The following is a 19,616-nucleotide window of genomic DNA, read 5'->3' as shown; positions in this document are numbered from 1 at the left end:
CAGTGAACGCAAAAAAAAAACAATTAGCTTATCATGAAATTTGTTGTGGAAATGCCTAAAAGAACAAAGAAGAATTGAGGCATCAAGTTGTGGTTCCTTAGCGAATCGTCAGGTATCGGTGGGGGTAATCACAATTGAATGGCGTAGTAGTCAGAAGCAGTAACCTGATGTGGGCCACCATAGAAGTCCAGCACAAAGATATTGCGAATGATCAGCTCGCACAGATAGAAGTTGTGAGCTGCAATCGGAACGGGAATCAAAAAAGAAAGGAAAATCTAATTTATTTTGATATTCCAACCCTTTATCCAGTTTAGTGCTGCGGGATGCCGTTTGATGTACGCGTCCAGCGCTGGCTTGTAGCTGCTATCCCTCGGATCGAACTACAGATGGACAAAGGTTAAGAATTTTCAGGCAAATTCAGATGCAAATGCATCACTCACCCTCTGCACTTGGCCACTGATCATTGAGCGCGCACAAGTAGGCTCCATGGGATCCTTGCCGTTATCCTTGCAGTGCAGGGTCTGCTCTTCGCTGAACATCAGCGTCACCTTGTTGTTCTTTTCCCAGTCGGGACCCGTAAAGTCCAGGTCGGTGAGCAGGAAGCGTATCTTGCCCGTGGAGTTGCCATTGGCGTCACTGTCATCGATCGACACAATGTTGACCATGGGATAGCTCTCCACAATTTTGTTGGTGGAAATGCTGCCCACCGCCGCCCAGTTAGCACGGTGCACCAGCTGCCGAGCGATCTTGGCGTGGTTGAGTCCCATCTCCCGCTTGTACTCCTCTATAATTCTGGCATCCTCGCTGGGGGAGTATCCTTGGGTTTGGCTGAGACCGAAGGCAAATACCAAGGCCAGCAGCAGAGCAGGGCAGGTGTTCATTGTGGCTAGAGATAGGCGGCAATATGTAAGTAAACCCGTTCACTTTCAAACACCCACTGTGGGCATTCAAGAAATTTGCAACGCATTTATAAGCAGCCTTCATCTTTGTAATGCAACGACTGTGATTCACTCGATGCATAAATAACAAAGCGACCGTCCGTCTGTTCATACGCATTTTCGTACAGCGACCGTTCGTTCATCCCAACTTTCATACGCATATTGACCTTTGGCGCCGTTTTGCCTTCGATTTCCTACGTAGAACTTTGAACGTAGCTCCACCATATGTATGTATTAACATACATAGTATGTGCGTACATCGCTTACCTTTTCGATCTGAGTTTGGTGTTGTGGCTCTGTTGGGATTTGTTTGCAAAATGACTTGCCCCGCTGCTACTACGCCTTTGTTATCTTCACCTGCCCACCGGAGGTACAAAGAGAACCACTAAGCTGTCAGCTGTTTTGAGCTGCTACCTGCCGCTGGAATGGGTATATGAGTGCCCACAAGAAGTCGCTGATTCAATGTGCAGCTTACTGCTTACTAACCTGCCAAGCATTCAGCCATGATCACCAGAAATACTTAACTCATTTTGATATTATTTCAGCGTACTTGTAAAGAAAAAGTCATCAGCAAATACACTCATAGAGTTCATTGGGGGTATCATGTGGTCGATCACTGTGGCTGTTTGCTCTACAGGTTGCTCGCACTCAGCATTGCCAGACCAAAATAAGCTGACTGCTGTGGCACGCACCCCAAACCGGAAGAAACAGTTATTTGAACTCAATGTCGGGCTAACAGCTTGGTTTTCTTTTATTTTTGCAAATTTTTACTCCATAAATGTATTTGATGTTAGGAATATCATAATATTTGTAGTTGTACATTTCGTTTTCCATTAACTTGACTTGGTTTAACATTTATTGTGGCAAATTGTGATGTATTTTCCGTTGTTTTAACAAAAAAACAACAACAAAATTGTAGGTAAAGACAAACGTTTTGGTATTCCGTTCTATGCAAAGTTCTTCTGTAATTATTACAGAGTGCGAATATTGTTTAACATTGATTTGTATTTTGTATTTGTATTTGTGTTACATTTACGTTTTCATTTTTGTACCGTTGGAAATATACGTTTTGTTTTTGGTTATAACTCGTATTTGTTGTAATTAAATTACGTTTGCCAGTTTAGTTTACCCTGCCGCATACAGTTTGTTTGAAAAATATATGTCCATACTATGCTTATCCCTTTGAATACTGAGATAAATACATACGAGTGAGTATGTGTATAGATATCAAGTGTTTTTTGCATTCACTTGTATTTGTCTTTGTTTAGTTTTGATTTGTTTTTTTTTCAAAAATAGATGTGTAAAAGTACATAGATCATATGATGCGTGTATGTATGTATGTATGTATATATGTATGTATGCATGTGTGTAAATTGTTGTTAAAGTTAAAGTTTCGTTGATGTATTGGTTTTACAATTTGTTAAAAGTTTAAAGCCCATTTGCGTTGCATTGCAGCGGAGCGTAGCTCAAAAAATGTCTTACTTCTTCTTTCATTGTGTGTGTTTCAGGACATGTAGTTCAAGTCTTACAAAATATATAAATCATCCATCGATTTGTGTTGGCTTTGAGCGGGTTTCAATGTATTTAATGGCTTTCTCCTGCCCTAACACTCATTTAGATTACTTTACGAATGAACATAGTTTGAATCTCTGGGGAATATATGTTTTGGATGTATTTTATGCTTATCAATTATGTGGCATTCAATTCTTTGCCTGCCATACAGATATCGTTGCGATACAAAAAAACGTTTTAGATATTATTTTCCACCAAAATCTTTTTTTTTTATATTCAAAAACCATATTTTGGTTGCCTTTTACACTTGTCTGATTTTCACACCATCCCATTTAATATTTCTTGCCCTCTCCCAAACAGGTGTCTCATTATGAGGATTTACATATAAATATAATGCTTGCCGTTACATCATAAAGAATGTCCACAAATGATCACCTGCTTGAAGCTCTAACCTAATCGTACCTTTATGCCCTTAGATATCGGTTCGGTAGATGCCGAGTGAAAAACTAGAACTTGGTTTTTGAACTTAAAAATTGATTTTCGGGGCTCGGTTTTTTGTCTCGTGCAAAGTTCAAACTCCCTGTGGCACAGAGCTTTCTTTTTGGTTATGTTAACTAAATGCATTGAATCCTTTATGGCATTCATACGCATGAATTACAGTCACATCTATACTCAAAGGATGTACAAGTATTCAACATTGATTTCGTTTTGCTTGCTAGTTTAACATCTTTTTAAACACGTATAGGTTTAGTTATTAAGTTGTTTGGTTATTTTAAGTTTAGACTAACATACAAAAAGCAACAACAGCAAGTCGGTCTACATGTAGTGGATATATATCTGTGTGGAGCTTGCTCGTTGGCGCCACATATTAAAATAGTTACCACAAACATACATATACAAATTACAGAATATTTTAGAGGGTATACATTTATGTTTAAATATTTCTTGAAATTCTTGCGCAAGCATGAAGTTTTGTTTGTTTGTCATATTTTAATCAAACACATAAATACCATTAGTTAATATATTCCTAGCACATATTCTGTATTGTAGTCCATAAATATTTTATCATTGTAGTTAATGTTTATTTTTTTTCGGCTACGACTTACTTTTATGTATAAAGTTTAATAATTTCTTATTCATTTTTAATTTCATTTTTTGTTTTGTTTCATCATTTTCAAACAATTCCTTGGCGCTTGCGTATTCTGTGAAGTTTTGTGTTGGTTTTTACCATTATATTTAGCTTTTTGCTTTTTTTTTACTCAAAGACCAAATATCAAACAAAAGGGTTTAAAGCTTTCAAATTCACTTCGTTTCATTTCGTTTCATTATTTTTTTTGACTAGCTTGGAAGCATGAGTTAAATTAGAACCTAAAATTTGTGTGGTGTGTCCAAGCAGCATGGGAACTGTGACCTAAGAGTGGGTCTAACGTATGGGTAAAAGCAAAACGGGGGCAGTTTTCAATACGCGGGACATTGGTATAACACGTTAAAGCTATAATTTTGTCGGCCAACGCACTCCAGTAGGTTTTACTCGGGATGCTTGGGTCGGAGGAGAACGTGAACCTGTACGGGAACGGGGACCATATTAACGCCGATCGTTGGCACCGCCCGCTTCCGGCTTTGTTTCACCGGGCGCCTTTTGCACCGCCTGAAGCTCGTACTGGTAATAGCAGTCGCTGCCTACGTAGACGGTGCGCCAGACGCCGTCCACATCTCACATTTGCCGATACGGCGAGTGCATCTTGAGCCACTGCAGCACCAAGGACGGACCACCGGCCTGGATCTCGGGCGGAATGGTGCTCAGCGGGCACTTGTCAATGTTGAGATACTTGAGGTTCTGGCAGAGGGCCAGCTCAAAAGGGAGTTTCTCCAGACCGGGATTCTGATTGATATAAAGGTTCTCCAGTCCCTCCAACGACCCAATCTCCTCGGGCAAAAACTGCAGGTTGTTCTCGCTGACAGACAAATGTGTGAGGTTGCTCAAGTGCCCAATGCTGCGCGGTAGCATTGTGATCTGATTTGTCTGCAGTATCAGCCGCTGCAGGTCGTGCAGCAGGCCAATCTCGTGCGGCAGCACCTCGATGCGGTTCTCCTCCAGGTCGAGGATGCGCAGCTTGCGCATATTTCCAATCGTGTTGGGTATCTTCTTGAGCATGTTGTTCGACAGGATGAGTATCTCCAGATTCTGCAGGTTCATGATGTCATCGGGCAGCTTCTGCAGCGCATTCGTGGCCAGATTCAGCTCGACCATGTTCACCCACGTGCCAATGTCCAGCGGCAGGGCTGTCAGCATATTCTCCTTCATGTTCAGCTTGGTCAGGCCCTTGGCTCTCGAGAATATGCCGTACGGTATCTTGTCGATGCGATTGTGCTCCAAATTGATGCTGTAAACGTTCGTGAATTGCGCCGGTCCTCCGGTGGGGTAGCTGGTGAACTGATTGCGGGACAGGGTGATGGTGGTGAGGCCGCTCAGGCTGGCAAGCATGCCATCCGGCAGCTGGGTCATTCCATTACCCTCCACATTGAACTCGTCCATGCTCTTGCAGTTCTTCAGCGTGGCCGGTACGCTGCTCAGTCGATTGTAGCGCAGCCCCAGCCGCACCAGTGACTTCAGATTGCCAATGCTGTCGGGTATGTCCAGCAGCTCATTGTGCTGCAGATCCAGGGCGCTCAGATTCACGCAGTTCCCAATATCCTCCGGCAGGTGTTCCAAGTGATTGTGCGACACATCGAGCGTGGTCAGATTCACCAGCGCCCCGATGGCACTGCCCAGCTCCCTGATCTTGTTCTCGCGCAGACTCAGCATCGTCAGATTGACCAACTGCCGCAGATCGTCGGCCACTGCGGTGATGCGATTGAAGCGCAGATACAGCGTGGTGAGCGTGCGCAGGCGATAGATGACGTGCGGGATCTCGGCCAGCTTGTTGTGCCGCAGATCCAGCACTTTCAGCTGCTTGCAGTTCTGCAGCGACTCGGGCAGCGAGGTCAGCGAGTTCTCGTTCAGTGCCAGATTCCGCAGGTTCACCAGGCATCCAATCTCCGCGGGCAGCTGGCCTATCTTGTTGCTATACAGATACAGCTCGGTGAGGTGCACACAATCCTTGACCGTGCTGGGTATGACCGTGATGGAGGATTTGCTAAGATCCAATCGCTTAATGCCTGCAGGGAAAATGGATTGATGGAGTTTTGTTTTTTTTGTGTGGCAACTGTGAAAGACTTACCCTCATCGCGGCAACGTTGCAGCGCCTTGATCACATCCTGGTCCGCCTGGATGGGTTTGCTTTTCTTGGTGGTGGGCTTGGGCTTGTTCGATTCCGGATGCTTGACCGTCACCATTTTGGGACGCGTCTCGGGCGGCATAGTTGCGTTATTTTCGTTGTGTTGCTGGCTGTGTCCGTTACTGCTGCTAGCCGGATTGCTGCCCCCGCTGCCGTTGGCTGTGCTGTGATGACTGTGATTGGTGCTGAATGCTTCCTCCGAGCCGCTGCCGCCACCTCCGTTGCTACCGAAACAGTGTGTTTGGGTCTCTGAGGGTCCGTCGTTGTTGCTGTTCCTGCCGCCACCGCCGCCACTGCCACTGCCTCCTCCTCCTCCTCCCCCTCCTTCAGCAGTGCCGCCGCTCCGCTCCGCCTGCCCCGTGGATGATAACGATGTGGTCGATGCCGTAGCGCCCGAGGAACACAAGTTCATTATTTTGCCCAGGTTTGCGGTCGGCGGCGACAAAGCGTTGCCCAGAAGTGTGCCAAAGCAACAGCAGCAACAGCCGCAGCCAGAGGGATTCGTTGCGCTACCCTGTTAAAGTAAGTAAAGCACGTGGAGGGAGGGAGAGGGAGAGAGTGAGAGTCAGTAAATGGTGGAAAAGTTGATTACTCGTTTATTGCTGCAGTTTATCAATTGTGCGTCAGAGTAGGAGCCCAATCGTAGACCGTGCGTCATCCCCACTGCCAAGCCAACGCCCCTCCCTATCCCAGAACTAACCCGCGCTTTATTACTTTTGCTTTTGCCTCTCTCCGACAGGCAGCGCTACGCGCCTTATTGACAAGTTGACCATAAACTTTTCAGCAACTCTACACGCAAATCAATAATTAAATATTCCAAACCGTGACGTGGAAATGGAAGCGAGTTGATATACCAACTAGAGGATATCCTACACTATACCCTATAGAGTACCATAACCGATGATTAAATTCGGGGAAAAAGTAAAAAAATACAAAAATATAAGCACCATATCTTTAACGTTGTGCTAGAGCTTGTACCCTGATAATGGCAAAAGGCATGAGACGTGATAAAAATATAAAACAAACAAGAAGTTTCTAAAGATTAAGCAAAAACAGAACGTGACTCGATTCAATTTTGCATACAACAACAAAATATTGAAGCAGGGCAACAATTTACCGCTTACATGCAGGCTGTTAGGACAGAGACTAGATCGAAGAAATAAACTCTTTAAAACACTTTACAACACTAGGCATTCCCCAACAGGACATAAGAAGACCATTAAATAAGTTCCAGAATATGCCACATCACTTTATTCATGGCGATGCATGTGTGTCCGTATTTATGTTCTTATAAAACTTTCGAGAGCTGTCAATAGCAGCAGGATGCGGGGAGCGCATCGCATGGCATTGGGTTGCACGCCCACGCCCACTACCACGTCAAGCGAATTCCCACCCGCACGACAAATGGAATGCTCCTGGTTGGTATACTTGTGGTAAATGTCAAGGTCAGTGTGGCAGTCAGACGATTCCTGGAAAGAGCCAATGCCAATGCCAGTGTCAAAGGTTGAAAGTGCACTCATACATCACATCACATCGCATCACATCACCGTTATGTGTTGGCCAAGAAACACGAGACCACACACACGCACACACGTATACTCACACCAAGCGTTTGGCCACACACAGGCACGCAGACACACTCCCCCCCTCTCGAACTCTGCCTCTTGTGGGAAACTTGAGCTTAATTATTATGCACAGAAACAGAATTTAAGACACCCTAATCAAATTTCGCAGCATTGTGCACATCCGAACCAATTAAACGGGCCGCTCGCTCAAGTGGAAGACGCCGCCGTGGGGGATCAGAATATCGGTACAAAATGCAGTGGAATTGTACGGAGCTTATGATAAAGTCCCTCCCCACACAGAATGATGGATGGACAGCGGGGTGGGTGGGGTTGGTTGACTGGCAGCCTCTGATTCATGGTAAATTTCCATTTCTTTGATTAGTATATTGTATCGCATTGTACTTGACGAATTGTTGTTGCTCTTGTTGTTCTTGTGTCAGTGGGACTCATAAATTGTTGCTCTTTTGTAGGCAAAACACAAATTGCGGCACACAAGTGCAAACACAACACAAACACAAAAACAAACACACGCATATAAATTTAAACAAATCGTTTGGATTCTGAATTTAACTTACTAATTTCACTTAATGGGCCATCAATTGAAATTGAATTGTTGATCTCTTAATATTTGGCACTCTGCTCATAGCCTCGCACAAGAGAGATTGTTATGATTTAATTTGCACACATCTTTTTGCTTGTTTGCCCATTTTTTTTCTTTTCTTCTTTTTTATTTTTGAATTGAACAGCTGTTCCTGGCAATGTGACCGCGGATTTGTCATCAAAATATACCGTCTGAGTCTCATAAATATACCAAAATATACATTATTGCTTGAAAAATATACCGAAAACCACCTCTGCCTAAATAGGTAAACCAGTTGAATTAAATCAGCGAAAATAGTATTGTTTGTAACTTCTGCTTCTAGATAAAAAGATAGATAACTATTATAAATTATACATTTCAGTCAAACATTTCTCTGGTGATGGCTATCTTGCGATAGAAATTTCAAGCAAAATTAAGTCCTTTAAAAATTCGGCAGGTGGCGTGCTCATAATTGTGTTTCCGTGCTGGAAAATGCCAAATGAAAAGCTTGCACTTCAAGCAATCATTTAAATATAATTTGTTGTTAACTTTAGCAAGCACAAAATAATTGTCTAGTTAAGAGAACGCAAAACAAAACATATCCATGAATGTGCCATCAAATCAGTTAATTTATTGGCATTAATTTAACGATGTTTTCCTCTCCCTTTCGAGCAGCAACAAATATCTGCATATGTATGCTACCAAGTTGAAAGTGCATACACACACGAAAGCGCACCACGCGCACGCACACACCCACATACGCGCAGGCAACTGCATACTGAGACACCACCACATCACACACATACACCTACATCAACACGGGACTGTTATACATAATTTATGATGCGCAATTTGCCAACATTGCAATGCAGAAAAGTGGGGTTTCCGCCCGCAAAAGCAACAAATGACAGACAACGGGGAGGGGGGGGGGGGGGAGTAACAAATACCAACCTGCAAGTAAATCGCCACGCGTGATAAAGTTTTCAGCGTGGCCTTGTGAGCTCCGTGCACTGGAATTTAAGTTTTTTCCTGCGTCTCTTCCTGCCCGAACACACTTTCCTCCTCTGGCTGCGGGACTTCTGTGTCTGCTGTGAACGTTTTTTGTTTCGTTTGATTTTCGCGTTTGGTTTTCACACTTTTCACAGTTATGGCTTAATGTGGAGCGGTGGGGAATGAAGCGGGAATGTAAAACAGTTCAACTAAATCCGGAGAAAGTGACTAAAAGCCTTGCAGAAAAAAAACTAAATAAAAACTGGCGATTTTCCTTCTCGGAGGTGATGTGACGCGCGTTCTGAGTTGAGGTACGTCCGAGAGTTGCGAAGGATATATGTATATATTATCCTTCTCGAACCTTATACAAATACAAAACATCCAAATGGGTTCCACACCCACAAGTTCCACACACACGTCTGCGCAGTCGTTGCATGTACAAATCATGTAGTAGCGAGAGTGACTGTAAAATTGACATGGCCTTGAAATTTCAACGTTAAATATGTCAGGAAATTAACTGTTTTTGTGTCAACCTAAGCGTATTTATAAATATTTCAATAACAATTTGTCTAACATTCCAAAAACTTATTTCTCCAGCAGAGGTCCGGTGCCCAGAAGATTGTTCAGTTCGTCGTGGGTTATGATCTCGCAGGCCCGTTCCGATAAGATACGGTAGTCTGGAGTGTGGAATATAGGTGAATATTGAAGAGTATCCTTGTATCGGGATCTACTTACCCTTCTGGTACTTGCAGTTGTACATCCTCATGACACAGCTGCTGGCAAAGGTCCGCAAGCAGCCATCCAGCGCGTTCAGAGCGCAAACGACACGATACTTCATGGGGCACACATCGTGGCACTTTTTCGGACCTGCACACATGATAAGGAAATTGCTGTAAGTTTTGCTGTGAATTTGCAATTTATATAAAACTTAGACGCACCCGTAAAGGCACACAGCGGACCCACACCGATCCCGGCCAGAAATACACAAAGGACGAGAATTTTGTTGCCAAAGGCAATTATTGACATTTTTTCTGGAAGACCGTTTACTCTTTCTGCAATTTTGATAATGTGAAGGTCGAGACCAGAACAGTTTCTTCACTGCCCAAAAAATGGCTTTACATTTATTTCATCTGTCAATTGTGTCAATATTTGTACAATTTTATAAAAACAAAATAAAGATATTCATTTCTGTGACTGCGCTCGGCCGCTTCTCCTGCTGACTGCTGCTTAGCGGGCACAGACATCCGAGTCTCGCGTGCAGCGACCTGTCGACACCTTCCGCCAAACTGATGAAACAATTTCGGTATTTAATGCAATTCAATTGCAATACTGACATGGACTTACCCTCTCTCTTTTGACAGGCATGCCTATCCATTTCGCAGGGATTCCTGAAGGTGCATTCGATTTCACTGCCACCTCGCACCGTTTTAGCGCAGAGGTACTCGATGCGTCTGTTGCACGGCAAATTACATTGCTGGGCCATCAAAAATGCCATGAGGGACATCAGTTCTAACAGTAGCAGAATCATCTTCATCGTGGGATAGAGGTTCTCCAACTGCCACGCGCTGTGCGCGAACTAAAGAATTTTATATATGACCAGATTTGGGGCATTCAACGAACTCGTTCCACGAAAACCACATTGTCAAGCTTTAAACAATTAGTTTGCTTTGTTGGGGTTTTAGTTCATTGATAAGAACATTTAGCTTAAATATGGAACAGAGCTTCACTCGTGCCTGCTGCCTGCATTCTTACACATCCAAATTTGCCTACTTTTGGGGCCTGCTACAAATTATATTTGCTTACAGAATAATAATTAAATTCCCAGAATTTTGTGCTTTTAAAGGAATTCCCAGGTACACCAACAATTTAGCTATACAAAACATATTCCATGTCATGGAATGCATGTCATTTGAGAAATAAGTAATGAAAACTGGGGTCTAATATTGTATCTCATTTGTATATCTCGAGCTTGTTCGTTAGCAAGAACGGTGAGAATAATACGAATATGCATTTTAAATATGAATAATTTATATTCATTTGTGTGCTTACAACACATTTTACTGACATTTACTGCCAATACTTCGTTCTAGACAATTTGTTTAGATTTTATTAGCAGGTGAGAACATGTTTAGGAACAGTTTGCAAGTGAAGGTTCTCTCATATAAGCTGTTATTGGAAACAAATAAACGCTATGAGCTAAAAACAGTTCAAATGGAAGACTCATAAATCACGTGACCTTTTGAAAACTTTTATTCTTAAACAGTTTAAACAGCTGCGAAATTGTCTTTACTTTTATTGACAACCAATAAAAATAAAGCAAAAATAAGCTGGAATAGCGCTTTCAGCGCTTTGTTTAACATAATTTAAAAACTGTATTCTTTATTGAGTTTTTTGCCCTCTCAACTAAGGACAGGGTCCCAGGGTTGGCTCATAAGCATACGCTGAAAAAAAGACAACATTTTGCTGACTGGGCATACAAAAGTAAAGAAGTTAATTGTACACACCGATATCATTCTGGCAAGAATATTGATCCAGCAGACAGCGATTGGCGAAGGCAATATAACGATCACTGTTTTCCCCGTTTTCCCCGCTGACATAAGGGAACCAACCGCAGACTTCTTGGCCACCGCTTGGACAACGCCTGGGGCAAAACTCCTTGCACTTCTCCGCAGAAGTGGAACTCAAGGCTAAAGGGAGAACATCTTGAAAGTTGTACACAAACTGCGGTGATGGAAAACTCACGTGACTGGCATTGATTGACTCTCGTGCAGTTTTCGTTGCCAAAGATACAACCGTTCTGGTAGACACGACAAACGCCATCCACAACCGCATAGACCAACTCTGTGTAGTAGGGCGAGCAGCGATAAAACACATTACAAGTCCTGGCACAGCTCCTGGTTTGTGCGGTACTCAGATGAAGTACCCCAACGAAGAGGACGAGCAGAAGCGACAGCCTGTAGATACCCATGTTAACACAGAACTGAGTGTAAGACCGAGTGGAATAACACCATATATAGGCAGGCAATCATCTGCAGATCCATGTATAATGAAATTTACTGAAATTCTGTGTAAACAGTTGACGGCTGATAGCAGCTGCGTATATACTTTATATTTGTATTATGTCATCTATTTAATTGAATTAAAATTTAGGAAATATAAAGTGAGCCAAAAATTGTCATGAGTTGTGACCATATTTGAGACTTGGTTTCTGTTTTGAATTTCCTAAGTGTTGATTGGGCAGGAACCCTGTGTTGGTTCACCTACATAAGCTGCACATAAGAAAATGTCGAAGGTTATTAGCTATCACTTTTGTTGTCAGAATACACATACCCTGAGCATGCTGGCAGGCAAACTGATCCATCAGACAACGATTCGGGTAGGACATGTAGCGACCGGCACTGTCGCTGTACGGGAACCAGCCACAAACTTTAACACCCGCACGTTGGCAGCGTCGCCGGCAAAACTGATGACACTTCATCCGAGTAGTGGCAACCAAAGCTAAATAATTAATGAATTAAATATTATTAAAAGATAATCAAAGTTCGATTTATTTACGTGGCAAGCATTGATTGGCCCTCGAGCAGTTCTCGTTGCGAAAGATGCAAGCATTTTGATAGACGCGACAACCGCTGGGCTCCACAGTCCAGACAAGCTCCTTGAAGTAGGGCGAACAACGTACAGTGGAAATACAGGTGTTGGAGCAGTTCTTGGCCTGGGCGACAGTCAGTTGGAGGATGGCTCCACCCAGCAGAGCACAGAGCAAAGAAAACTTGTAGATGTCCATACCGATGATGATTGAGCAGATGAGTGAGTGTTCGAGTGTCTTGATGTCAGAATAAATATGAAGATACTGGAAAATCTTTAGTTCAACAAAAGAATTGTTGTGCGCACAGCTGTGGGATTGCTTGGGATCTTTGTTCTCTCATCATTAAGCTCTCTGTTGAAATGAAAAATAATTAAAATGTCATGCAAAATAAACAGATCAAACTTAGCACTCAACTTGCGACAGCGATTGTTGACAGTCAAGACTGTATTTTTGGGACATATTTTAATTAAAGACAGCAGCATGCGTTTGAATCGAAGTGTACCCGTGAGGTTTGAGCTCTGCACTTGATCAACTGCAGCCAGCAGAATAATGATACAGCAACACCAAATAAAACAAGCTTTCATTTCGCTTAAATCTTTGCAAATGAATCAGCAACTAGCACACTAACAATCCATATTAATTACCATTTTCCGGCTGAATATATGCAATTTTCTATCGATTTAAGACAAGGTTTGACTGCTTTGACTGAAAGATTTCATCTTTGTGGAGTGCGTTAATCGTTTCGAATTTGGGAAAGTCATTGCCTCAGGGTAGAGGCCTAGTTTCCTGGCATTTCTATTTTATTTCATTTCGAAAGTAAAATCAACGCACGCGCATGTTTTTTTGTTGTTTTTTTTAGTTTTTTGATTGACTTTGTCTCTTAAAGGTGTATCAATTTGGACCAAAAAAGCAGCAAACAAAATGTTCAAGCTCCTCAAGTAATAAATCTCCGGGAACTGTCAGCTCAACGACACCGTGCGAGTGCCAGTGTGCGTATCTGGTTGACCAACTTCAACGCCCACCCGTCGCTCTGGCCTGGCCCGGGCTGGCCTGACATGACAAGCGACTCGAAGCCAAGTGAATGGTGGCCCAAAGTGCTGGCTGGCATTATTTACATTTATTTGGAAACACTTTTAATAAATATTGCTGCTGCAGTCAGCGACTTAGCTTCAGGACTCGAACCTTACGACTGTCCTTTAGGCCATGCCCAAAGACCACTTTGATTTGACGATTCGACTTTGCCTTGACAAGCAGATAGACGTTTTGATGGAATCTTCTTTTTGCCGGTTTCTTGAGCAGCACATATATTTTTTTCCTTTTCTTTTCTTTGCGTTCTTTTCGTTCCTTTCGATTGGGCGCTGGCTGGACTTTGATTGGTTGCTTTTCCGAATACTTGGCGTATATTTTGCGTACCTCGGTTGGATGATAATGGACAGCCATACCCGATGAACCCATATGGACATGCTCTCTAACGATCCGTTGACTGAATGTCTGCCGTTGCATGAGCCAATATAGCATCCACACCCACACAACCGGCATGACCAACTTTCAATTGAGAGTGGGGATTGATCTGCTTTGGGGAGTTCAAGTCGTTGACGAAACGAATCGCATTTGCGGCATGAAATGATCGCTGTAAATTGAAATTCAAACATATAATTGTTAAGCTGAACAGCACGTTTTCTGCGCAGACTGCGAGACCATTTAAGGCGATCCCATGCCTAGCGCCAGGCAATTGTATGGCCTGAAGGTTAAAGCTCTTAACCAGTGTCCAAGTTGGCTGGGTGTGGAATGGTAACTGTGTGATGCTTGATAAAGGGGCGGGAGCTTCGTAGCCGTTTGATTGACAATCCCCAGAAAGGCAAATGAACTGCAATAAAAACTGAGCTAAATAAAATGGTTTGTAATTTAATTTTAAATCTTAATTAAAAATGAACTTTTAACAGCTGTTTCAGCGTGCGTTGAACTGTGTACAATTATAGCTCATCCCTCAGAGGCTGCCCTATAAAAGCTCCTCGCACTGACTGTTATCAACCAGAAGATCTCCTCCTACATTACAGCAATGAAGTCGTTTCTGCTGCTCCTTGGACTGCTCCTGGTCTGTACCTTTTCGGAAGCACAATCAAGGGAGCAATGTCCCAGCATCTGTCCTGCAGTCTACAGTCCAGTGTGCGGAGAGACCCGCAAAAATGGTCAATTGGTGCGCTGCAAATTCAGCAATAGCTGCGTCATGGGTGTCAGTGGTTGTGTCAATCGTTTGAGTAAGTTTTATAATTATTTACCTTCATTTGTACTCTGCAACTAAAAATGAATATTCAACTGTTCACAGCGTGGTGTGGCACGGACTTGACCAAATGCAAACAGACTTCAAACATGTGCAATAGCTTGGGAGGATCCTAAGAACTTAACATAACCCAACCCCTACACTGACGCGTGTTTGCTCTGCAAATATTATCGTCTTTTTTGGCAGAATAAAAGATAATTGTTTTTCGTGCCAAAATAATAAAGATTTCTTTGGACTTTGGAAAGCAAAATAAATTAATTTCTAGCAATAATATATAGAAGAAGTTGTCCGTTGTTGTAGATTGCAATTTAGCGTACAAGAATAATTTCCATACAAACAAAATAATATTATTTTCCACCTCTTCGTGACTAACATTTTCTGGCATTTAGTGGACTACTTGGAACCTAATTTAGCAATACAAATATTTAATCACTAAGATTGTCTTTGATCTATTTTTAAGCGCTGTTTGTCTTTGATATGATCACGCTCAGACTGCTTGCTATTTGCTCTTTCTCTCACGTTGGTTGGCTGGGAAATTCCGACTTTCCAAACAGCTGTTTCCCAGTGACCTTGGCTGACAGTCTAAATTGTAGACTAGGCCTGCAACTATAAATAAAATTGGCCAGAATGGCCATGGTTAGTGTTCCGTTAACTCTTCTAATTAAGACTCAAAATGCGTTTGACACTTTTGCTGTTCTGTGCTCTCGTTTGCCTCATCGTTGTCCTGGCCGAGGGCAGGGAAAGAAGGGCCAGCAGCCGCAGGTCCCTGGGACTCAGGCAGCAGAGGATTACACGCAATGTGCGGCAGCGGAACAGGCAATCTGCCAGGGCAAGACCCAGCAGCAGAACCCGCAAACTGAGTGCCGTCAAAAAGAGTAGCAAGAAGAGCAAGTCAGCAAGGAAAATTAAAACCAAAAGAAAAGCCAGTGCCAAATCAAAGAGAAAAGCATTAACCACTAAGTCCGTGAGGAGTGCATCTGGATCTGGAGCTGGATCTACCACCCTGCCGCTCGACTTTCAACAGAACTTTGTGCGCACCACCAACAATTTGCGATAGGAAAAGTCCTTCCTGGCCAGCCGTTATGGCCAGAGTTTTGCCACTACCACGGGATCGAGGATCGCGCTGAAAAACACGGCCAACATGGAGTACACCTGCAAGATGAGCATTGGCACACCCAAGCAGATATTCACCATCCTGCCCGACACTGGCAGCTCCAACATCTGGGTGCCTGGCCCCAAGTGCACCAGCAGGGCATGCAAAATCCACAAGAAATATCACCCGGCCAAGTCCAGTACCTACACGAAGGTCGGCACTGCCTTTGCCATCACCTACGGCTCGGGCAAAGTGACGGGAAAACTGGCCAAGGACACCGTGCGAGTGGCGGGTCTGGCGGTCACGAATCAGACATTTGCGATGACCAACAAGGAGCCGGGCACCGCCTTTGTGGAGTCGAACTTTGATGGCATTCTGGGCCTGGGCTTCCGCAGCATTTCCGTGGACAATGTGAAGACGCTGGTGCAGAATATGTGCTCGGAGGGCGTCATCTCGAACTGCGTCTTCAGCATCTGCATGAGGGGTGGCGGTAGCTCCAAGCGAGGCGGCGCACTCATCTTTGGGAGCACCAGCACCACAGCTTATACAGGATCTGAAACCTACACCTACACTCCTGTAACCAAGAAGGGCTACTGGCAGTTCGATCTGCAAGGCTTCTATTTGGGCAGCACCAAGGTGAGTGGCAGCAGCCAGGCCATTGTGGACTCGGGCACTTCGCTGATTGCAGCCCCCACGAGTGCCTTCAACAAGATCAACAAGATCCTCGGCTGCACAGTGACCTCCAGCGGCGAGTGCTGGATGAAGTGCTCCAAGAAGGTGTCGGATGTCACCTTCGTTATAGGCGGCAAAAACTTTGTGATGGCTGGGAACAAGCTGAAGCTAAAGGTGAGGACCACAAAGGGCAACACAATCTGCATCTCGGCGGTGTCTGACATGGGCACAAGCTTCTGGATTCTAGGGGATGCCTTCATCAGGCATTTCTGTACAGTTTTCGATGTGGCCAAGAGCCGCATTGGATTTGCTGCCTCATCGTGAATATAATTTGATTGGTTTTTGTATGCAAAGTTTTCGCTTGAGACTGATCTCAAATAAAAGATGTATTTATGCCAAAGAGAAGTGCATTCACTCCACTGTATCAGCTGTTTAACTAAAACTGTTTTACTTTAACTATTTGTTTTAATTATGCCTAACAGATGCGCTTACATGAGCGAGCACTCAGTAGGGCTCTCGCGAAAATGTAAGCTGTGCTGCCTCAGTGCTCGGTGTAAGCTCATGGAACATGGCTCGAGTTTTGTTTTTCCTTAGCCTCAGCATAGCTGTGAACTTTGGCAGCTGTCGCCAGCTACGCATATCGCTGCATGGCGTGGAAAACCCAATGGGATCGGAGCTATCCAATCGATTCCTCTCCATCAACTCGAGCACATCCAGCAATGACACAGACAAGATCCGGCTGCCGCTGCGGAATCGCAATAATATCGAGTACTTTGGCATCGTCAGCATGGGTACGCCCAAGCAGATGTTCAAGGTGATGCTAGACACGGGCTCCTCGAACACCTGGCTGCCATCGAGCAACTGCGCGCGCAGCAATTGGGCCTGCCAGAACCACAGGCGCTACGACTCCTCCAGGTCCAGCAGCCATGTCAAGGATGGACGCAACTTTACGCTCTACTACGGTGCTGGCAGTGTGATTGGCTACCTCTCAAAGGACACGTTGCACTTTGGTGGGAAGGAACTGCCAAACCTGATCTTCGGTGAGGCCATGTTCCAGTATCAGGAGGTCTTCGATTCGGTGATCTTTGACGGCATTGTGGGTCTGGGCTTGGGAGAGCGTGCCTGGGCCAATTCGACGCCCTTCCTGGACCTACTCTGTGAGCAGCATCTCGTGGAGGAGTGTGTCTTCTCCGTGTACCTACGACGCGTGCCGGGCTCTTTGCGGGGCGGTGAAATCATCATCGGCGGCATCGATAAATCCCGCTTTAGTGGCTCCATTCACTACGTGCCACTCACGGAGTACGGCTACTGGAAGTTTGAGATGACAAAAGTATCCGTGGGCTTGGAGAAAATCGATGTGGGTGTGAGTGCCATCCTTGACACGGGCACATCCAATATCCTGATGCCCGAGCAGAGCTACGACATCCTGCACAAGGCACTGAAAGCCACAACAGATTATGGTCTAAGCTTCGTCACCTGCGAGCTCGATTCGCTGCCAAATATCAAACTGCTGATTGCAGGCAGAACATTTCCCATTACTCCCATGGATTACGTCAAGGAAGTGCTGCTCGAAGACAGCATTAAAGTGTGCATAACTCGCTTTGCCCCCATCAATCTGAACTTTTGGATACTGGGCGATGTGTTTCTGGGGCGCTACTACACAGTCTACGATGCAACAGAGAAGCGAGTCGGTCTGGCTAGGGCCGTGCCAGATGTTGCAATGGGAGGGTAGAGTTCAAATGCTAGTAATTCAGTGACCCACAGCCAAAGTTACACATTTTTGTGACTATTTTTCGGGTACGAATAACTGAGAGAAATAAATGTAAGTAGAGAAAAACTCGCAAATATTATCTTAGTCGGAATAGTAAAGGGCTGCCGCTTGAATCAGTCTATTTAAATAGTAAATTGTTCCCATTGTTCTCTTCTTTCCACTCATTCATTGAATTTTTTTAACTTTTTCATCCAATACCAAACTCTTTTGTACCACTGTGCGCGCTGGAACATATTTTGTTGTTGCTTATTCGCTGATTTGTTTATTTACGAGTACTCGCATGTACAATTAAATGAGCTGTTTATCTGCTGAAACATTGAAATGCGTTCAATTTGAACATTAACCGATTCATTCGACCGATTTGAGTGTACCATTTTGAGCACCAGACAGACAAGGGCCATAAACTTGCCCCATTTATAGGCAGTATAAAACAATCGCTACCAAAATCTGATCCAATTAGTTGGAATTAAATCTGCGGTGCGTTCGGTTGGTCAAAAATGTTGCACCTTTTCTGGCTGCTGTCCGTCTGGGCCCTTTGCTGGGCGGGGACCAACTCGGAGGATCATCAGCTGATACGCATACCCATGCAGCGGCAGGCATCGTTCATGGCCACACGACGACAGCATCGAGCAGGAAAAACCTCGCTCTACGCCAAGTACAATCTGGCCAGCAGTGCCACAGCGATGGTGCAGCGCAGCAGCGGAGCCAGTGAGCCGCTGGACAATCGCCAGAATCTGGAGTATGCTGGTCCCATTAGCATCGGCACACCCCGGCAGCCCTTCAATATGCTATTCGACACAGGATCCGCCAATCTGTGGGTGCCCAGTGCAGAGTGTTCGGCGAGGAATGTGGCCTGCCAGCACCATCATCGCTACAACGCCTCTGCCTCGAGCAGCCATGTGGCTGATGGTCGCCGCTTTGCCATTGCCTACAGCACAGGCCACCTGTCTGGCATGCTGGCCCAGGACACGGTCGCTGTTGGCCGTCTGGTGGTGCAGAATCAAACGTTTGGCATGGCCATCCATGAGTCTGGTTCCACCTTTTTGGACACCAACTTTGCGGGCATTGTGGGCTTGGCCTTTCGTTCGCTTGCCGAGCAGCAGGCCACTCCGCTCTTTCAGAATATGTGCGATCAGGGCTTGGTGGAGAAGTGCGTCTTCTCCTTCTACCTGAAGCGAAATGGCAGCGCCCGGCAGGGTGGCGAGCTGCTCTTCGGTGGCATCGATGCCAAGAGGTTCACGGCGCCACTCACCTACGTGCCCCTCACCCATGCCGACTACTGGCAGTTTCAGATGCAGAGCGTGGAAGTCGATGGCAAGACCATCAGCCAGGGGCGTCAGGCAGTGGCGG

At 44.8% G+C, this 19,616-nt stretch overlaps 11 protein-coding genes across 13 annotated transcripts in view; 4 read left to right on the top strand and 7 right to left on the bottom strand.

Moving 5' to 3' along the window:
- Positions 1-28: 28 nt before the first annotated feature.
- On the bottom strand, positions 29-18,778 carry LOC117583511 (protein CREG1). Of its 2 annotated transcripts, none has more exons than XM_034271855.1 (4): positions 18,773-18,778; positions 441-886; positions 299-380; positions 29-238 (listed from the first exon to the last, which is right to left on the bottom strand). In XM_034271855.1, exons 2-4 carry the CDS (start codon positions 879-881, stop codon positions 129-131), a joined length of 633 nt encoding a protein of 210 aa, XP_034127746.1. In that variant the 5' UTR covers positions 882-886; positions 18,773-18,778; the 3' UTR covers positions 29-128. The 2 variants fall into 2 exon arrangements, with proteins under 2 accessions (XP_034127746.1, XP_034127745.1); XM_034271854.1 differs by lacking the exon at positions 18,773-18,778 and adding an exon at positions 1,206-1,303.
- Positions 1,812-8,022, bottom strand: LOC117583508 (leucine-rich repeat protein soc-2 homolog). Its single transcript, XM_034271850.1, has 3 exons — positions 7,869-8,022; positions 5,672-6,242; positions 1,812-5,609 (listed from the first exon to the last, which is right to left on the bottom strand). The coding sequence occupies exons 2-3, from the start codon at positions 6,138-6,140 to the stop codon at positions 4,165-4,167; spliced, it is 1,914 nt and encodes a 637-aa protein (XP_034127741.1). The 5' UTR covers positions 6,141-6,242; positions 7,869-8,022; the 3' UTR covers positions 1,812-4,164.
- On the bottom strand, positions 9,365-9,959 carry LOC117583515. Its single transcript, XM_034271860.1, has 3 exons — positions 9,802-9,959; positions 9,599-9,730; positions 9,365-9,540 (listed from the first exon to the last, which is right to left on the bottom strand). The coding sequence occupies exons 1-3, from the start codon at positions 9,887-9,889 to the stop codon at positions 9,449-9,451; spliced, it is 312 nt and encodes a 103-aa protein (XP_034127751.1). The 5' UTR covers positions 9,890-9,959; the 3' UTR covers positions 9,365-9,448.
- LOC117583518 lies at positions 10,018-10,537 on the bottom strand. Its single transcript, XM_034271862.1, has 2 exons — positions 10,208-10,537; positions 10,018-10,149 (listed from the first exon to the last, which is right to left on the bottom strand). Exons 1-2 carry the CDS (start codon positions 10,395-10,397, stop codon positions 10,091-10,093), a joined length of 249 nt encoding a protein of 82 aa, XP_034127753.1. The 5' UTR covers positions 10,398-10,537; the 3' UTR covers positions 10,018-10,090.
- On the bottom strand, positions 11,223-11,856 carry LOC117583512 (salivary glue protein Sgs-5-like). Its single transcript, XM_034271856.1, has 3 exons — positions 11,606-11,856; positions 11,368-11,550; positions 11,223-11,304 (listed from the first exon to the last, which is right to left on the bottom strand). Exons 1-3 carry the CDS (start codon positions 11,829-11,831, stop codon positions 11,267-11,269), a joined length of 447 nt encoding a protein of 148 aa, XP_034127747.1. The 5' UTR covers positions 11,832-11,856; the 3' UTR covers positions 11,223-11,266.
- On the bottom strand, positions 11,975-13,227 carry LOC117583513 (salivary glue protein Sgs-5). 2 transcript variants are annotated; one of them, XM_034271858.1, is made up of 4 exons: positions 12,864-13,227; positions 12,419-12,800; positions 12,194-12,361; positions 11,975-12,132 (listed from the first exon to the last, which is right to left on the bottom strand). In XM_034271858.1, the coding sequence occupies exons 2-4, from the start codon at positions 12,645-12,647 to the stop codon at positions 12,086-12,088; spliced, it is 444 nt and encodes a 147-aa protein (XP_034127749.1). In that variant the 5' UTR covers positions 12,648-12,800; positions 12,864-13,227; the 3' UTR covers positions 11,975-12,085. The 2 variants fall into 2 exon arrangements, with proteins under 2 accessions (XP_034127749.1, XP_034127748.1); XM_034271857.1 differs by having other exon boundaries at positions 12,419-13,227.
- Positions 13,590-14,020, bottom strand: LOC117583514. The gene has a single exon (XM_034271859.1). The coding sequence runs from the start codon at positions 13,986-13,988 to the stop codon at positions 13,605-13,607; it is 384 nt and encodes a 127-aa protein (XP_034127750.1). The 5' UTR covers positions 13,989-14,020; the 3' UTR covers positions 13,590-13,604.
- Positions 14,471-15,001, top strand: LOC117583516 (vasotab). The gene is made up of 2 exons (XM_034271861.1): positions 14,471-14,707; positions 14,776-15,001. Exons 1-2 carry the CDS (start codon positions 14,509-14,511, stop codon positions 14,844-14,846), a joined length of 270 nt encoding a protein of 89 aa, XP_034127752.1. The 5' UTR covers positions 14,471-14,508; the 3' UTR covers positions 14,847-15,001.
- LOC117583172 (lysosomal aspartic protease) lies at positions 15,083-16,819 on the top strand. The gene is given in 1 exon segment (XM_034271369.1): positions 15,083-16,819. A coding segment is annotated over 1 exon segment (1,416 nt). The 5' UTR covers positions 15,083-15,403.
- On the top strand, positions 17,048-18,438 carry LOC117583509 (aspartic proteinase A2). Its single transcript, XM_034271851.1, has one exon. The coding sequence runs from the start codon at positions 17,064-17,066 to the stop codon at positions 18,225-18,227; it is 1,164 nt and encodes a 387-aa protein (XP_034127742.1). The 5' UTR covers positions 17,048-17,063; the 3' UTR covers positions 18,228-18,438.
- LOC117583169 (cathepsin E-A-like) overlaps positions 18,714-19,616 on the top strand; it is a 3,411-nt gene continuing 2,508 nt past the window's right edge. Inside the window, exon 1 of the mRNA XM_034271365.1 lies at positions 18,714-19,611. Coding sequence (XP_034127256.1) covers positions 18,764-19,611 — 848 coding nt within the window. The 5' untranslated portion in view covers positions 18,714-18,763. The remainder of the gene's footprint in view (positions 19,612-19,616) is intronic.

Source organism: Drosophila guanche, unplaced genomic scaffold, assembly GCF_900245975.1.
Source record: "Drosophila guanche unplaced genomic scaffold, DGUA_6, whole genome shotgun sequence".
Classification (NCBI taxonomy): domain Eukaryota; kingdom Metazoa; phylum Arthropoda; class Insecta; order Diptera; family Drosophilidae; genus Drosophila; species Drosophila guanche.
The sequence above is the reverse complement of the archived record's forward strand: the minus strand, read 5'-3'. Positions and strand labels throughout refer to the sequence as shown.

Excerpts from the sequence above, each read along its gene's own strand:
- LOC117583518 (XM_034271862.1), bottom strand. The coding sequence starts at position 10,397 with ATGAAGATGATTCTGCTACTGTTAGAACTGATGTCCCTCATGGCATTT. Across the intron at positions 10,150-10,207 it reads TGCCTGTCAAAAGAGAGAGG|TTTGGCGGAAGGTGTCGACA; the intron begins GTAAGTCCATGT and ends TTGTTTCATCAG.
- LOC117583514 (XM_034271859.1), bottom strand. The coding sequence starts at position 13,988 with ATGCCGGTTGTGTGGGTGTGGATGCTATATTGGCTCATGCAACGGCAG.
- LOC117583516 (XM_034271861.1), top strand. The coding sequence starts at position 14,509 with ATGAAGTCGTTTCTGCTGCTCCTTGGACTGCTCCTGGTCTGTACCTTT. Across the intron at positions 14,708-14,775 it reads TGGTTGTGTCAATCGTTTGA|CGTGGTGTGGCACGGACTTG; the intron begins GTAAGTTTTATA and ends AACTGTTCACAG.
- LOC117583513 (XM_034271857.1), bottom strand. The coding sequence starts at position 12,647 with ATGGACATCTACAAGTTTTCTTTGCTCTGTGCTCTGCTGGGTGGAGCC. Across the intron at positions 12,362-12,418 it reads GGCCAATCAATGCTTGCCAC|CTTTGGTTGCCACTACTCGG; the intron begins GTAAATAAATCG and ends TTAATTATTTAG. Across the intron at positions 12,133-12,193 it reads TGCCTGCCAGCATGCTCAGG|CTTATGTAGGTGAACCAACA; the intron begins GTATGTGTATTC and ends TCTTATGTGCAG.
- LOC117583508 (XM_034271850.1), bottom strand. The coding sequence starts at position 6,140 with ATGAACTTGTGTTCCTCGGGCGCTACGGCATCGACCACATCGTTATCA. Across the intron at positions 5,610-5,671 it reads GCAACGTTGCCGCGATGAGG|GCATTAAGCGATTGGATCTT; the intron begins GTAAGTCTTTCA and ends TTTTCCCTGCAG.
- LOC117583511 (XM_034271855.1), bottom strand. The coding sequence starts at position 881 with ATGAACACCTGCCCTGCTCTGCTGCTGGCCTTGGTATTTGCCTTCGGT. Across the intron at positions 381-440 it reads TCAGTGGCCAAGTGCAGAGG|TTCGATCCGAGGGATAGCAG; the intron begins GTGAGTGATGCA and ends GTCCATCTGTAG. Across the intron at positions 239-298 it reads AGCACTAAACTGGATAAAGG|CTCACAACTTCTATCTGTGC; the intron begins GTTGGAATATCA and ends TTCCGATTGCAG.
- LOC117583512 (XM_034271856.1), bottom strand. The coding sequence starts at position 11,831 with ATGGGTATCTACAGGCTGTCGCTTCTGCTCGTCCTCTTCGTTGGGGTA. Across the intron at positions 11,551-11,605 it reads AGTCAATCAATGCCAGTCAC|CCTTGAGTTCCACTTCTGCG; the intron begins GTGAGTTTTCCA and ends TTCTCCCTTTAG. Across the intron at positions 11,305-11,367 it reads TTCTTGCCAGAATGATATCG|CGTATGCTTATGAGCCAACC; the intron begins GTGTGTACAATT and ends TCTTTTTTTCAG.
- LOC117583515 (XM_034271860.1), bottom strand. The coding sequence starts at position 9,889 with ATGTCAATAATTGCCTTTGGCAACAAAATTCTCGTCCTTTGTGTATTT. Across the intron at positions 9,731-9,801 it reads TCCGCTGTGTGCCTTTACGG|GTCCGAAAAAGTGCCACGAT; the intron begins GTGCGTCTAAGT and ends TCATGTGTGCAG. Across the intron at positions 9,541-9,598 it reads CAACTGCAAGTACCAGAAGG|ACTACCGTATCTTATCGGAA; the intron begins GTAAGTAGATCC and ends TCCACACTCCAG.
- LOC117583509 (XM_034271851.1), top strand. The coding sequence starts at position 17,064 with ATGGCTCGAGTTTTGTTTTTCCTTAGCCTCAGCATAGCTGTGAACTTT.